Genomic DNA, 16,355 nt, shown 5'->3' on the forward strand with positions numbered 1-16,355 from the left:
CTTTACAAAATATACCCCTTATAGTACCAAGCAGAACAGGAAAGTAAATTATTTGAAGTTCTTCTGCATATCATCGGCAAAATTTTCGATTAGGATTTCATCAAGTCGTTGTTTTGATTATTTATGTATATTTATACCCATAAATATATATATGTATACAACTGGTTTATTTATTTACATCTTATGTTTTATTAACGCGCTTTTATGGTTTTCGTAATTTGTTTGCTCATTTTATTATGTTTTAACGGACCGTTTTTCTGTTTTCAATTATCATCTGTTTTTCACAATCGATCATCAAAATTCACCAATTTGGCCATATCGTTTCTAACCAGATACTTCGATTCTTTCTTTTCATGTGTCCCCCTAATACTTGAACCTGCTCTGAAACCCTGAAAACCTTGAAACAAAACACAATCACCAGGACTAGTTGTGACCTACAGTAAGTCTCTACACCTAACTAAATTTTTTTAAATTTTCTTTTCTTGAAAGTCTATATTCGGTTTTTTCGTATATACATATTTGTGATGAAATGTGTGTGGAACGTTTCTATAATGCAACTCTATTACGCATCGCCTGTTTTGCACAAACTATTCTTGAATGTTTCTGTTTTCATTACTAATGATGCACACGCGCATGCAACTTACGCCTACTACCATGCATATATATTATCATAATGTATTTATTGCCTTGCGAAAGTTTGTTGGGATCGATGTTTTTTTCTATCGTTTTTTTTTATTCATTCATTCCTGCACTTTCGGAACAGTTAATTTTCTCACAGAAATTCGCATTTTTCCTCAAACACACTATGATATTTTAATTTTTACTCACAAAATCTAAACATGATTCATTCTGTAACAAATTCACGTCATTTATGTCGCTCTTATTAGAAAAAAAAAAATTAAAATAAAAAAATTTTTAAAAATGCAATGTAAATGTATTCTTTTCACACACTCTTTTTTTTTACTGTTTTTCGTTCGTCAATTTTTGTTGGTTGTTGTGTTGTTCACAGTGCACTGCAAAATGGACAGTTCACCGATTGTGACAACCCACACCAACAAGAGCAAGTCTTCGCGTAAGTTTAGTCAAAATTTGAGATCGGATGATTGACACTGGTTCTTTTACTTCTTCTTTCTTTTTTTTTTTAGAGGTAACGAATTTCAACCTACTGATTCTTTGGTTCAATTATGATGATAGACGTTACATACATGTTTAATCGAAACGATCCGTTACGCTTGTAGACATGTAGTTACTCTCGATTCACCTAGTAGAACACTATAATTTTGTAGAATTTTCTGTATTATTAGCATACGCATGACTCGTATTCTATCTATACATATATATTAAGTACGGTTAAGCCGTTATACAGATCTTGGCACGACACAAGTATACACATACGAATGAATCAAACAATATGATTAATCGAAATTGAATTAACAAAGAATTTTCTTCCTTGTGACATAAACGCGATTCTCAATTTCGTATAGATAACTTGGTGTCAAATACCGTATAACTTGGATCGAGTTATGAAGAAAATATTGTATAATATGTGGCCACCGGAGACAATAATTTGCTAGAACAAAACCGGTATGGCCGCCATTGACGCACTTGTAATCTTATTCTGGCTCTACTTGGTACAATGTCCAAAAGTTACGAGTTACGAAACAATTTTCTCACAGCCAACAAAACGTCGGCAGAAAATAAAAATAGTTTAACTATGATTTCACCTATAACGAAAATATAGAATCTATAAATTTACTCGTACGTGTCTACATGTGTATCCTAGTTTTACTCTTCAAGATGAATATTTATTTCGGTTACAACTCCGCCGTCGCGCGTCGTTGCGATTTTGTACGATCTATAGATCAGCTTTTTTGTGTTGGAAAAAATAGCAGACGACACAAATAATCGGAAATATTTTACTAGCGAAATAAATGCAACTGATGTAGATTTGGAATTTGCATTTAAACGTATTACATGAAACAAGAGATCATTATCGGGTAATGAAATGCATTTTTATCGCAAACTGGATAGTATGATGATAAAAATAATAATGACAGTAGTAGTAGTAGTGATAATAATAATAATAATGATAATAATAATTGGCAAGATACCATAAAGGAAAATAATGTCTATTTGTAACGGCAAAAGTTATACGGAGTTGTAAGAAAAGTGTACCTATTTGAAACCAGGTTTAACTATGTTGGCATGAATTGACTGTACATATCTTATACATATATTTTGACTCTGGAAGCGACATGAACCTTGTGTTCAACTATATCAAATTGTATTTGGGTCGAACGTATATATGCCGTAATGGAAAAAATCAAAGGTGTTTGGCTTTTGGCTGCAGTTGTTATTGTAGTTATTATTATTGCTATTTATTGTATTATATTTAGAATGTTATTCGCGGTAATTATTATTATTTTTTAATTATTTTTTTCGCAAATCATTTCTACCTCGGGATCATTTGAAATTCATTTAATTTTTTACAAACGTGGCCATTGTACTCGTACTGTACGGAAGAGTGTAACATACTTATACAATATCGGTTAACAGTTATTTCTCACGTACGTAATTATTTCGCGCGATAATCGAAAATGCGTCAAAATTTTCTCACCGGCCCATTTGTTAATATAATGAACTCTGTTTTCGTGACGTTACAGTGACCACCCCGCTGTTCACGCCTGCAGTGGGAGTCGCAACTGCAGCCGGCGGCGGTACCGGGGGTGGTGGCGGGGCTCGGAGCTACGTCGACCCTCATACCTACGAGGACCCGAATCAGGCTGTCAGGGAATTCGCCCGTGAAATTGACGCCGGGTACATCACCATTGAGGCTATAATTGGTGAGTTATATTCAAATATGAGATTTTCCATACAGAAACCCACCGGCGTTATTTCTGCGCGCATGCTATTCGGTAGAGTAAAATACGTTTACATCAGAGGCGTTTGAATCGAGTCTAATAGTCGAGCATTTGAATACTTTGAATATTACGAACTATGGTTCGCAGAATTATTAGATCAGTTCAATTAACATTCTAGTTCTCGAGTTATTACTCGATTTTTTTCATAAATTCAAATTCTTCGCTCAGCCCTAGCGAACGATACCAAGCAGGGTGAAAATGCCTTTTGTGAATATTTTCATGATATTCTAGGGACACGTAGGCACTGTCGAAATATTAAGATCCTGAAACTTTCAGACTTTAATCTGAGTCAGTTTTTGAGAAAGATTAAAATAAGTCAAGAATGGAGAATAATTTTTTTTCAGGATTGAGTGGACCGATTTGTTTAATAATTTAATATGCTATAAAGGTGATTCAGAGCTTTCATAGACACCGTGGACCGAATGTCAGCTTAATAAATTCATGATCAAGAATATTAATTTCTCTTAATTATTCAATTCTTACTGTGTTACCCTTAGTGCAAAATTGGGAATCTATCAGTTCTACATTTTTTATAAGTTCTGTAATAATTTACATTTTTTTCAAAATTTACGTAACGATACGCCATAGTTGAAAAAATAAATAAATAAAAATCATTTCTCTTCTCGGAAAACCAAACTTCCCCATAAGTTCTAACCGAATTATTGCAAATTATACTCTTATTATTATATAAATAATGCAATGAAATAAATCATTTAAATTAGAGTCAATAAACAAAAAAATGTCCTATCCACAAACAGTTTTTTGAATCGGAACATTGACGTATTCTACGTCATCGTGCTTAATGTTTGAAACAAATAATGGATCGCCCCTACTTGACTGCAATAAAGATAACTGTAATAAGGTTGAGTCGGATTTTTCTAAATCTTCTTCAAGAAGTTTTTCTGGTGGTTCGCCTTCGCATTTATTACTATTCTGTTGATTAATTTTTCTTTTTTTATATTTTAAGATACGACAGAATCCACATATGATATCACCAATAAAAATCTCTTTTGTATTTTTTTGTGAATTGGTCACAAATTGAAAACTTAATATTTTGATATAAAATACAATAATCTCAAAATTATGAAGCTTAGAGATTTTTAGTGATTTTCGAAGTGCCATCTATAAGCTATATTACGAAATACCCATTTTAATGCGCCATTTGTTTCAAAATAAATGACGAAAACTATTATAAGAAAAATCATATTGCTATTGATTTTTAACGAGGATCATATTTTGTTGTGGGTAGAAATTTCTTTTGTTTATTACCTCTTATTCAAGTGTATTATTTATATAATAATAAGAATATAATTTGCAGTAATTTGATTAGAACTTGTTGGGGAACTCGGTTTTTCGGGAAGACAAATGGTTTTTATTTTTTTTTAACTGTGGCGTACCGTTACGTAAATTTTGAAAAAAATCTGAATCATTACAGAACTTATGAAAAATGCAGAAATAATATATTCATAATTTTGCTCGTAAGGTATCATAGTAAAAATTGAAAAATTAAGAAAAAATGATTTTTATGATCATGAATTTATTAAGCTAAAAATTGGTCCATGGTGTCTATGAAAGCTCTCAATAGCCTTTATAACATAATTAATTTTCAAACAAATCAGTCCATTCAATTCTGTAAAAAAAGTTATTTTCCAATTTTTACTCATTTTAATTTTTTCCTAAAACTCACTTACAATTAGATAAAAGTCTGAAATTTCTATAGTAAAAAAGGCATTTTTACCCTGCTTATCCCCCTATGGCCTTTATATTATTACGTCACAAGTATAAACATGTGTTTATTTGGAAATTAAAACTTTGAAGCTTGAGAAAAATATTTCCAACAATATAACGAATAATGTACGATACAAAAAACCCGTCTGTAGCATGCTAGCCTACAGGCTTATAGTTTATACAAAGTTAATATTTATTTTAACCTCACTTCCCCTTTTCCACTCCAACTTTTGTCGTGTCTTGGTACTCAAGTTGGTGAAGTTTTTATGTAACAAATACCAATAGGTATATAAAAGTTTGCAGGTTATTTTATAATGAGTTTTTAAAACGAGTTTATTGTACGTACTTTACGACTTGCCTTCTTCTTCGCTGTCTTCATTACTTTGCTCAAGAAGAGTTGCGCACAAGACGCGGAAATATTCGGGTCAGAATAAAATTCGCAATATTGTTTACTACTCACTCGTTGTAAGACGATACTTTATTCTTACGAAATATTCTGAACTTCGCAGTACATTGTTGAAATCTATAGTACACTATAATCATTTACTCGTGTAGGGTAAAACTATTACAAAGAATGATTTTAATGATATTTCGTATAATTTGAACAGAAAATAGTCTCCCGCAGGCCATGACGACCTAGCATGCAACGTTTGAAATTGAAAAAGAATATTTTGTTTGATTACTTCGATTAGTTTAAATATTCGTGGTTGTTTCGGAAGTATTGAATTTTGGTTCTTCCAAATCGTACTTTTGTTTGCTAGGTATTCAAGGCTTTCACGCTAGTCGGTTGAAAAATGACCTAAATGTTTGAAAATCCGTCAATATATAATTGTTTAAAAGACAGATATGTGAATGCTGAATCGTTTCTAGAGTAAACTCATGTCTCACTGATCGCCCTTAATAATTCAATATTACATTTTGTTTTGTTAGACCTAGATATTGTATTTTTCCAGTTCGTTCAGATAACTAGCATTCGCAATTTAATGATTTTCGCTTGTCAAGGTGGGGGAGAATTCGGAGACGTTTGCCGAGGCAAGTTGAAATTGCCGCCCGACGGTCGATCGGAGATCGACGTAGCCATAAAGACGCTTAAGCCAGGATCGGCGGACAAAGCGAGAAATGATTTCCTGACAGAAGCTTCGATAATGGGACAGTTCGAGCATCCAAATGTGATATTCCTCCAGGGTGTAGTCACGAAGAGTAATCCAGTTATGATAATCACTGAATTCATGGAAAACGGAAGTCTAGATACATTCCTGAGGGCGAACGACGGAAAGTTTCAAGTTCTTCAGCTAGTCGGTATGCTTCGCGGCATTGCGAGCGGCATGCAGTATCTTGCAGAAATGAATTACGTCCATCGAGACCTTGCAGCTAGGAACGTCCTCGTCAACGCGGCTCTCGTTTGCAAAATCGCAGACTTCGGATTGAGTCGTGAAATCGAAAGTGCCACCGAAGGTGCTTACACGACTAGGGTGAGTTCATCGTGTCTTTACACATTATTATGACGCATTCCTGCAAAATGATGGGATGGTCACCCATTCGATATGCTCCGTTTGAAAAATAGCTATTCTACACGCGTTACGGATATCAATTAACCCTTAGCGGCCACACGGGGTAACCAGTTAACCCAGGCTCAGAAAAAGTGAAATTAGAGGTCTAAAACCTTTGAAATTGATACAAGTTTACGACATCTGCTGGTAGTAGACAGGTGTGATAAAAATCATTAGAAATGTTGAAGAACTCTTCGACAAACATGAAACAATCGGTCAGAAGTCTTAAAACACCCATATGTCTTGTAAAATTAGGTTTTTCAGCGTGGGGTAATGAGTTTTACCCCATGTGGCCGCTAAGGGTTAATATCAAAAGAGCGTTCAAGATTACTCAGCTGTAAAGCTTCCGGAATGCATCAATCTAGATCAAACAATTGCACACGCGACGAGTTTTGTTTCGTTACGTCCTCACAAAACAATGGAACATGATAAGTCTTTTCAACCATGAAACTGACAAACATGCACAATGTGAGATTGTTTTGGATCACGGTCAAGTCCTTGGTTTAAATGAAATTTGGAGATTCAAATTGATTATTTGTTCAATCAAAGAATTCTGGGTCTGACATTGGTTTTCTTATAGATACAAAAGGCACATTGCTAAATGATAGTACTTATGAGTCATTATTGATTTCAAAATTCCAAAACAACGAGGTAAAATAAATCTGTTTATTCAATTGACTTCATTCTTGTCACACACTTTTATCAAATCTCAGTGTCGAATTTTCTGATTATCATAGAAAATATCAATTGTACGTTTTTTACCAAGCCTTTCGATATTGGATAAATTTTTCGGCAACAAGACAAAATTGTAATATCAACCGGTCAGTAATATTTGACTTGTACAGTTCATTCGGCACAAAACTAATTTTGATGACATATGCGAATCAAGTCGTACAAAGTTCCTGAAAACAAAATGCTCCATTATTCTTTCAAGTTGACAGTCTAGTAACGAAAAACCGTATAACCGAAATATGACCGAAAATATGTGTTTTTTTTTTTACATTTTTTCTGTAGCAGCTCAGATCAAAGTCGGGGAGTAATGATGAGTAACAACTGTTCGGCTTCTAGATTTTCACCATGTAGCATGGTTTGTAATGTCCCAAAAGCGTGAAGAACCATGTCGAATATAATTAAGTCTCTGGCAAGTGTGCCTCCCAGGAAGAATAGGTTCTATAAATGGATTTGCTAATATTTTTTCAGGGCGGTAAAATCCCTGTCCGATGGACAGCGCCAGAGGCGATTGCATTTAGAAAATTTACAAGCGCCTCCGATGTTTGGAGCATGGGTATAGTTTGCTGGGAAGTAATGTCCTATGGAGAGCGACCGTACTGGAATTGGTCGAATCAGGATGTAATTAAGTCAATCGAAAAGGGCTACAGACTGCCAGCCCCAATGGATTGTCCCGAAGCCATTTATCAGCTGATGCTCGACTGCTGGCAAAAAGAACGCACCCACCGGCCTACGTTCGCCAACCTCACCCAGACCCTCGATAAACTCATACGGAGTCCAGACACCCTTCGAAAAATTGCCCAGAACAGGTAAGAATCTGCTTACTTCATTCATTTATATATATATATATATATATATACACACACAGTTATAATATTTGTGTGGATATAATTAATTGCCGGGGCGTCATGTTCTTTGGCAATCTAATTATTACTATTCTTATTATTATTCTCATTATCGTTGACACCGTTACTATATTATCGTTACTATTATTATAATTATTAATATTATTCTTGTATTAATCTGACTAATTGAACAAGCTTAGCTTCTAATGTAATCGCTGATCATTTAACATGTGTATAATACATATTATGAAATAATATACATCATGCCGCATGCCGTGAGTTTTTCGTATCCATAAATTAATTTTCTCGACATTGTTTTTTTTTTTTTTTATCGAAACCGAACTCACGATCTGCTCTATTTTTGCTGTTTTATTGTGCTTTGATGTTGTCGTTCATCAGTTGAATATCATTATTGTTATTGTTATTATGATTATTATTATTATCGTAAGTGTCGATTGAATGATTTGACAACACCTGATTGGCATTACTGGAAATTGGTGGAAAATTTGTGCCCAACGTCATGAAGGCACCGATCACTGTATAAATAAAACGTGCTCTGACATGTTTTTTACCCATAAATTATTATCACTGTTAGCATTATATTGTTCATTACTGCTGGTCATTTTTCAGTTATACATTTGCTTCATTTCGTATTTTTCTTCCAAATTTAGTTTGAATTCCACATCTTCACGTTATTGCAGCTTAGCAATATTTTAGGTCCTATTTACTTGTTTTTCTATTTTAAATATGGTATTTTGAAACTCTGTTATTTTTTTATTTTTATCTCAAGGATCAGTAAAATGTCCTCAAAATTATAATTTAACTAAATACAAAGGATTTATAAATCTGTAACTCTGAAATAATACTTGAACATTTGAAATCCTAAACTAGATCAGAGATTTTTTTGTATCTAATTAGTTTGGATAAGAAGGAGGTTTAAAAAATATCATATTTTAAGGGGTTAAATTTCCAAACAGAAAAGTAGACAAATTTTGTTATATGCCACCAGTCAAAAAGTAAGGCCTAAGATGATTGCTGTCTTAATATACATGTGTTTTTTTTGTTTTTTTTTTTTTAAGTTTTTTATCCCTTTCAATGTTCGCGAAGATACTATTACATCCTCAACTTCAACAGTAGCCATATGTGTACAATTTTTAACTTCATACTTGCGGCATCCTAAAACCGAGAAAAATTAATTTATGGACGAAAGTCTACGCTATATTCCCAAGTGAATTTTTTCTTCATAGTGTACGCTTCAAGCATTAATAAACTTGTTATTTGAAAAAAAAAAAAAAAAAAACAAAATGGAATAATAGTAAGATGTTTAGACTTCGAAAGTTTTGCTTCATAGCTTCACTCGAAATACTCTTGTGTTTAATGTAGCAGCAGCAGCTGTGTTGTTTCATTGATATCTATCTATAATCGCAATTTTCGTAAATGAAGAAAGAAAAAAGGAAACGGGCAAAAACAAATAAGTGAAAGACAGAAAACTTTCTAAATAACTTGCATAAAATAGATATATCATCTTAATACAGATTATTTTTGATTACGACTTATCGGAGTATTGAAAAAGTTTGAATAATATTTTTTTTTTTTTCGTCATATACGTTCCTTTCATACCGATAATTTACTTCTTTACTTACTTGCTAATTTCATACTTATACATGTATATATGTATTATATACATACATATATATATATTTGCATTTATAAGTACTTATGAACAACATACGAGGATAGTGAAACTTTCTCTCTTTCTGTGAAAAAAAAAATCAAATTTTTTTTTTTTTTTTGAGTTTTCTTTTTGGGCTAATTCTATGTGGTTTTGGTTGGTGTCTTTTGGTACAACAGCGTGCGGCCACCAGCACACAATCCGTACTATGTCACTGGCCACGGCAGTCAGGGGGGCCCTGCGGGTCCGTTCGTAGACGTTTTGGGCCGACAAAGCCAAGGCCAAGGCCAAGGTCCGAGCCAAGGTCAAGGCCAAGGTCAGGGCCAAGGCCAACCACCGCTAGCCGTTCCAGTAATGCCACCAGGAGCCGGCAGAACCCTACACTTCCACACACACGCTGCGACACACGCTCTGCCCCAACAACCGCCCCTTACCTACCCCAACTGGGTCCCGTTCACCCACTTTGGTTAACCGATCTAGCTCCCTAACCCTTCTACATCTTGTTAGACCATAATTTCGTTTAATGCTACCGCAATCGCGAATATATCATATTGTCTCGTTTTTAATAGATTACATTAAAAACTAGCATCCGCATCGAGATTAAATTAAAATTAAAATTGAAAATAAAAACAGGCGGTCGAATAAGTAAACACTCGAAGCACGATGCGATCAGTCCTTACGTCGAGGGCTTTGTTTTTCAAATAATTAAATTCTTTTAACATCGTCTTACGCGAGTACGTGATACTAATGATCAGTCAGAGTTGGTAGCGAGATACCGTTTCCTATTGCCACATTCGACTCATTGTCAGATGGTTAATGTATAGTCACTTCTGATTCTATCATTTCACAACGCACTTTAAAGCTTTGGCTGACTTACCAAGGTTACTCAAGTTGAATTATTAGAAATGCATTGGTTGTCTGACAGGTTCGCTATTATTTTGCTACCAGTAATCCTTGGAATCTCACGCACGCGGTTTGCGATGATTCTTATAAACTGATAGAAGTCGGAGACAAATGTTATAAGTCACGTTTTAGAAATTGTATTCCACTTTTCAAAAAGAATTACTCGCTTCCAGCCCTGCCATATCGTCGGCGTACATTAACAGTTTTCGCTATTCAAAGAATTTTAATAAAATAATGGAAACGGAGCCCCTTTTATTTTTCGGTGTTTAGTTCGGTGTTTGTATAGATCTAAACGCATAGGTGTATAATAGGCGCAAACGCAATAGGCACGCGTCAGTGTTATAAATATAGGCATATTATAATACATTATGCAACGGTTTATTATTTTATTCTGATTTTTTCGCGAGCAGGGAAAGGCCATATGTACAATACTATCAGTTTTATGCCACATATTGAAAGTCTGATATACATACATACATAAATAGTTATTGCTGTCGCACAACTGCGCAGCTGAATGAAACTTCTATACATACATACATAAATGCAGGTTCCTTCCGCACATAAATAAATAAATTCATAGGTAAAAAACAAAAATACAGGAGAGCACAACGTATAACTCACAATACGATCACCACATGACTGATGTACTCTTTAAGGAAAGAAAAATTAAATAAATAAATAAAAATAAAACGTTTCATTATATCATACTAGACAATACTAGGAATCGAAAATAGCAATACAAACAAATGAAAGAAGATACAAAAAGTAAATTGAAATAATACAAAATAGAGTAAAAACAGATCGCTATAAAAACATATAATCTCATAGTTAATTAATCAAAAACAAAAATTTACGATATTATCACGATCATTAATAATATTTAAAAGAAAGAAATTACGATAAATAATGAAAACAATTCTATTGAACGGAGATGCATATTATAAATGCTAATAGATTAGAATTTGTTTAAAAATGTGATTAATCATTTATACGTATACTATATAAAAATGTTGCACTTTGTCGATATATAATACTTTGCATCAACACTGCCGAGTTTTTAATGACACATTGAGTTACATCTTTTTTAAGTAGTAAAATAAAATTAAACCGGTCGAGTAGAGACACATATAATAACAATAATATATAATATGATAGGATACATCAGCGAATTGTAGAATAGTAGGTAATATGTAGTACATACAGGTTTTCAACCATATTAAGGTAGAGGACGATTTGACCAACGAAAGAAAATAGCCTATAACATTAATAATAGTTCATTAGCGAAAAATAGTCTTTCAGATATTTAATATAAATATTTAATAATTATTTATTGACATTACACTTATATGAAAAGAAAATTAAAAATACCAAGTAATGAATATTCAAAAGACATGTCGTGTTGTTAGACTAGTATTTTTATACTTGAAAAAACGAAATTATACAAGGTCCAAGAAATATGGAAGTAATTTAATTGTAAGCTGTAGTGTTACAATTTACGGATATCATATTATTGACATCATCCGCGATATTAGTATTTTTATTATTAATACTATTATTGTTATTATTATTATTATCATTATCATCAACTGTAATCTGTTTAGAGAGAGCGTAGTTCTCCTTGCGAGAATTAGTTTTATAATAACTTACGAATACAAGGCAATCTGTGTTATCGAGACTCACCATTTAAGGAAAATATGAAATAAGACACGTTCCGCAAATTAATTATTAGTATACGGTCTACCCAAAAATACTCATTACAAAAACTGAGAAAATGAAGCGCGTAGAAAAGTAAAACTTGACGGAGATGGTTTGCTCAGATAATAATCGAAACATAAAACAAACAATAACGTAATATTCTCCATTGAGACAGATTGTCGGGGCAGGTGCATAATGAACTAAATAAAACGAATAAATTTATTGACAGTGTTATACGTGTATCGTTATACAAAATACTGCAAAATTTTTGTATAGTCAATAATGCAAAGATAATTTTATAACATTAACGTATAATGAACCTTTTTCGATATAATTTGGGTATCACTATAGTATGGTTTACTCGTCTTTTTCTGCCTGCATTCCGTATGTAAAGTAATCGTTTTCGTGGTGGTACAAAAAAGAGCATCAAAGTGCATATAAGTGCAATTTCACGTCGTGGTATTTAAAAGTGTCCTTTTTGTACATGCTACAAAAAGAATAGCCGATTATGTACCAAGGACGCAAAGTAGATCTTTTTACGCCGAGCGTAGTTTGCAATATTAGTCATAGGCAACCGCGTGCGCGTGCTTCTTATAACGGGTAAAAAAAAAAAAAAAAAACTCACTTCTAAGTACTAGGACGTAAAAGCGCACTTCTACGTACTCCGATGCTCTTTTTTTTGTACTGATTCTAAAACGATTACCTTATCTACTAAACGCAGGCAAAAAATGACGCGTAAACCATACTGTGTCACACAGTAGTAGATTGTGCACCAAGGAGGCAAAGTAGATGTTTTTACGCCGAGCGTAAGTTTGCAGTATGAGTCGTAGGCGCGCGCATACGTGAGCCGAAGGCGATATTGAAAACACGCGTGGCGAAAAAGTCTGCCTCCATGGCGCACACGACACTTTATGTAGGAAAAGTGTGCTTTACAAGTTTTTATTTGAAGCGGCGTTCAAAAAAAGCACATTTACGCACAAGGGCGTAAAAGTGTACATTTACATACCCAGCTGCTGTTTTTTTTCGTAACGTCATAAAAAAGATTACTTTACATACAGGACACGAGGTAAAAAGGACACGTAAATTGCACTAGTGCTATATAAAAACGTGTAAACCGCACTCTTGTTACATGAAATATCGTGTGCAACGTAGGGGCGAAGTATTTTTTGCCTCGCGTATTTGCAATATTCGTTTTTGCCTCGCGCACGCGCTCGCCTACGACTAATATTGCAAACTGACGCTCGACGTAAAAAGACCTACTTCGCCTCCTTGTTGCACAATTTACTAGCTTATGCAATGCGGATAAACTGAAATTTACTTATATAGGAATCTGAGATTATTAAAAAAAGATGCGGTGTATTTCCAGTATACAAATTAATAACCCCCGATGCTGCGTTCAAAATACGTCTGTATTCCAACATACCTGTACCCTATAAACCACAATAGAGGAACACAAAATATAAAACAGCTATACATTCGTCAAAACAGCATAGCACGAATATTGACATACACACGGGATTATCGCGGAGTACTTAATTCGGCATATTATTTGTAATTGTGTTGATTATTTTAATTTAGACGACCATTACACGTTTAATGATTTGAGGCTCGGGCAGTTTTTTTTTTTTTTTTTTTTTTTTTTTGCGAATCTCTATCGATCAATTTGGCGAGCTACACCACAAGTTTACACAAAAGTATAAAAGTAATACATTCACTGGTAGCAAAAAGACTCCATACGGTGGCCTCCATTGCACTAACAATTGCTAACAATTGTCAGAATCAGGGAACGGGGCGCTCCACCCCCACCACCGCCCGCATCAACCGTGCATATAAGAAAAAGGTAAAATAATTAAAGAAAACTTAAAAAAACATTCTCAACTGGCTGAAAGGAAGACAAAAAAACGCAATCCTCGCCAAATATATTTCGATTGTGCTAACGGTCTCCATCACCGTCATCGTAATATTGGTGTTTTGGTATCTAATCATCTAACGAAACAAAAACAAGACGTCATCAATTATTTCACGGAAATGTTTGATGGTATAAACGGAATCGGGGACCACTGCGTTTTTTGTTTTCGTTTTCGTACGAGGACGTTGACTACGTAGTATCATGTAGATAAAAAAAAATGCTTGCCTTTTTTAGTTTGTATCGCACTGCTTGCTTCATCGCATATTGCACTGTACATAAAATTACATGTGAACGTAGATGTATATTGTATATAATAATGTCACCCTTATGCTAATTATAGTACTAATTACTTTTATAATACCACGACTTTATAATGATCTGTTTAATAAATTCATGATATATTATACATATTATACAGATGTATAGATCATAAGTTTAATATCATTCGGTACTCACCATACCAATTATAAAAACCTATTTTATTACCAACTTTGCTGTATAAGTACCTACTTGATAATATGTACATGATATGATAGATGGTTCAGTGTGTACAATAAGCAGTTTACTGAAATTTCTCCGCGAACGCTCTATTGGTTAATTTACGATATCGCACCGAAATCTTTTATCGTTTCAACTTGGTGAAAAACTTTTCTCTTCCTTCAGGCAAAGGTATACTTCTCTAAATACATTTTTATTGTAAAAATATACACGAGTTAACATCTTTTTGACATGATGAAGTAAAAAAAAAAAAAAATTTTAACGTATATCAAAACGTATAGAGAATTATTCGCGAAAGCAGAGGACTTTTAAAAGTAGAATTTTCGATTCGTACAATTTTTTTTCATTGTATTATATGTCAATAAAATGTCGACGTTACATGATTTCAGGTTCTTAGCTCGATTTGTTTTCGCATTAGACACAGGCTTTCGAAAAATTACAAGTATAAACGTGTGAAGTGAATTTGACGTATATGTAAAAGTTCAAAGTAAATTTGTTTCACAATTCTCTATTCGAAAACAAATTGAAGTAGTGAGGGAACACATTTTCAAATTTAAATATGTCATAAATTGCGAAGTACTATGGAAAATTGAAAGTTGAGATCCGAATGAAAGTTACATACGCTAACTCATCCAAAACTTTGCACTTCAATTTATGAAAATGCCCCCCCCCCCCCCATTAATAGGTATTATAGTAACCCATATTCAACCCGAAATTAAGTAAAAGTTCAATATTATCAAGTCTTGCTTAGTATTTGAAAATAAAACCTCGTCAAACCAGTTAATTTACTTACCAGTTATACCCTTCTGTAAATATATCAATTACCCTTTGTATTTTATCTCTCATACTCCATTATTAAGATGTTGTATATTCTAGACTATATGGCACACTAGACAGTGACGTTTACGTCTTATCACCTTTTACGGTTAATTATTTGTTTGATATGAATCCCAAAATCTAATTTTTGCTAGTTCAAAAAGAGATGATAAACAGTGCAAGCGAAAGTTGAAGGAAATAATAATTTCTATTGACAGCAATTCGCAGCTTAGAGATTATTTTCATTGGTCACAATGTTAAAGTTTTTCAAGATTCAACTCTGGCACTAATGGACCAAGTGAAATGTATTTTATCCAATGATCAAATGACAATAGAACAAATGAAAAATATTGAGCATATTCAAACTTAGAGAAAATAGTTGATCAAGTTTCCCCTATTATTAACTTGATTGGAAAATAAAAAATTTCCGAAAAACATTGAAGCAAATTTTATAAACTAACGCAGATTTATTTTTTCCTCAGTTTGATTGTTGATGCGTAATACATGGAATACCATTATGATCTAGTTCGTAAATTGATGCGAGTGTACAAATTAATGCATTTCTAAACTATTTCACAGGGGTACAAATCCACTAGCACCGGACGCAGTGGATCTTACGCAACTGACGTCAGTAGGTGATTGGCTGGCATCAATAAAAATGTCAAGATATGCGGAGAGTTTTGAAAGAGCTGGGGTAACGACGTTGGAGGCTGCAGCAAGAGTCACCGTCCAAGAGCTAACTGCCCTAGGAATAACGTTAGTCGGTCATCAAAAGAAAATCATGAACAGTGTAACTGCTCTGAGGGCTCAAATGTCAGCAACGTCGCAAGGTTTCCTTGTCTAGGAATAAATCTGAAAAAATAGATACCAATCATGATATTATGATAGTTAACCCCAATGGACTGCACTATATGTATGTACATGTATGCAAAAGCAAACTTATTAGCAATACACATACGTGCATACATATTATGTACGTATTTGAGATGTTAACGGACCAATGAAAAGACACACGGACGTCTTTCTGTATTAATTATGCCCGGAGTATTAAACTGCAGGTCTAAAGTGGCCGAACGCGACATTCCACTA

At 33.7% G+C, this 16,355-nt stretch overlaps 1 protein-coding gene across 15 annotated transcripts in view; it reads left to right on the top strand.

Annotated features, from left to right (window-relative positions):
* The window catches only part of LOC124184492 (ephrin type-A receptor 4), a 156,845-nt gene extending 140,708 nt beyond the window's left edge, over window positions 1-16,137 (top strand). For 2 of the 15 annotated variants that reach the window (XM_046574238.1, XM_046574239.1), the window contains exons 11-16: window positions 422-439; window positions 1,010-1,072; window positions 2,664-2,843; window positions 5,652-6,121; window positions 7,400-7,737; window positions 9,625-11,698. In XM_046574238.1, coding sequence (XP_046430194.1) covers window positions 422-439; window positions 1,010-1,072; window positions 2,664-2,843; window positions 5,652-6,121; window positions 7,400-7,737; window positions 9,625-9,916 — 1,361 coding nt within the window. In that variant the 3' untranslated portion in view covers window positions 9,917-11,698. Of the gene's footprint in view, window positions 1-421; window positions 440-1,009; window positions 1,073-2,663; window positions 2,844-5,651; window positions 6,122-7,399; window positions 7,738-9,624; window positions 11,699-13,820; window positions 14,314-15,845 lie in introns of those variants that run through there. The other 13 variants (XM_046574241.1, XM_046574240.1, XM_046574245.1 and 10 more) reach the window with 9 other exon arrangements.
* Window positions 16,138-16,355: the final 218 nt, after the last annotated feature.

The sequence above is a fragment of the Neodiprion fabricii genome, chromosome 6 (assembly GCF_021155785.1).
Source record: "Neodiprion fabricii isolate iyNeoFabr1 chromosome 6, iyNeoFabr1.1, whole genome shotgun sequence".
Taxonomy (NCBI): domain Eukaryota; kingdom Metazoa; phylum Arthropoda; class Insecta; order Hymenoptera; family Diprionidae; genus Neodiprion; species Neodiprion fabricii.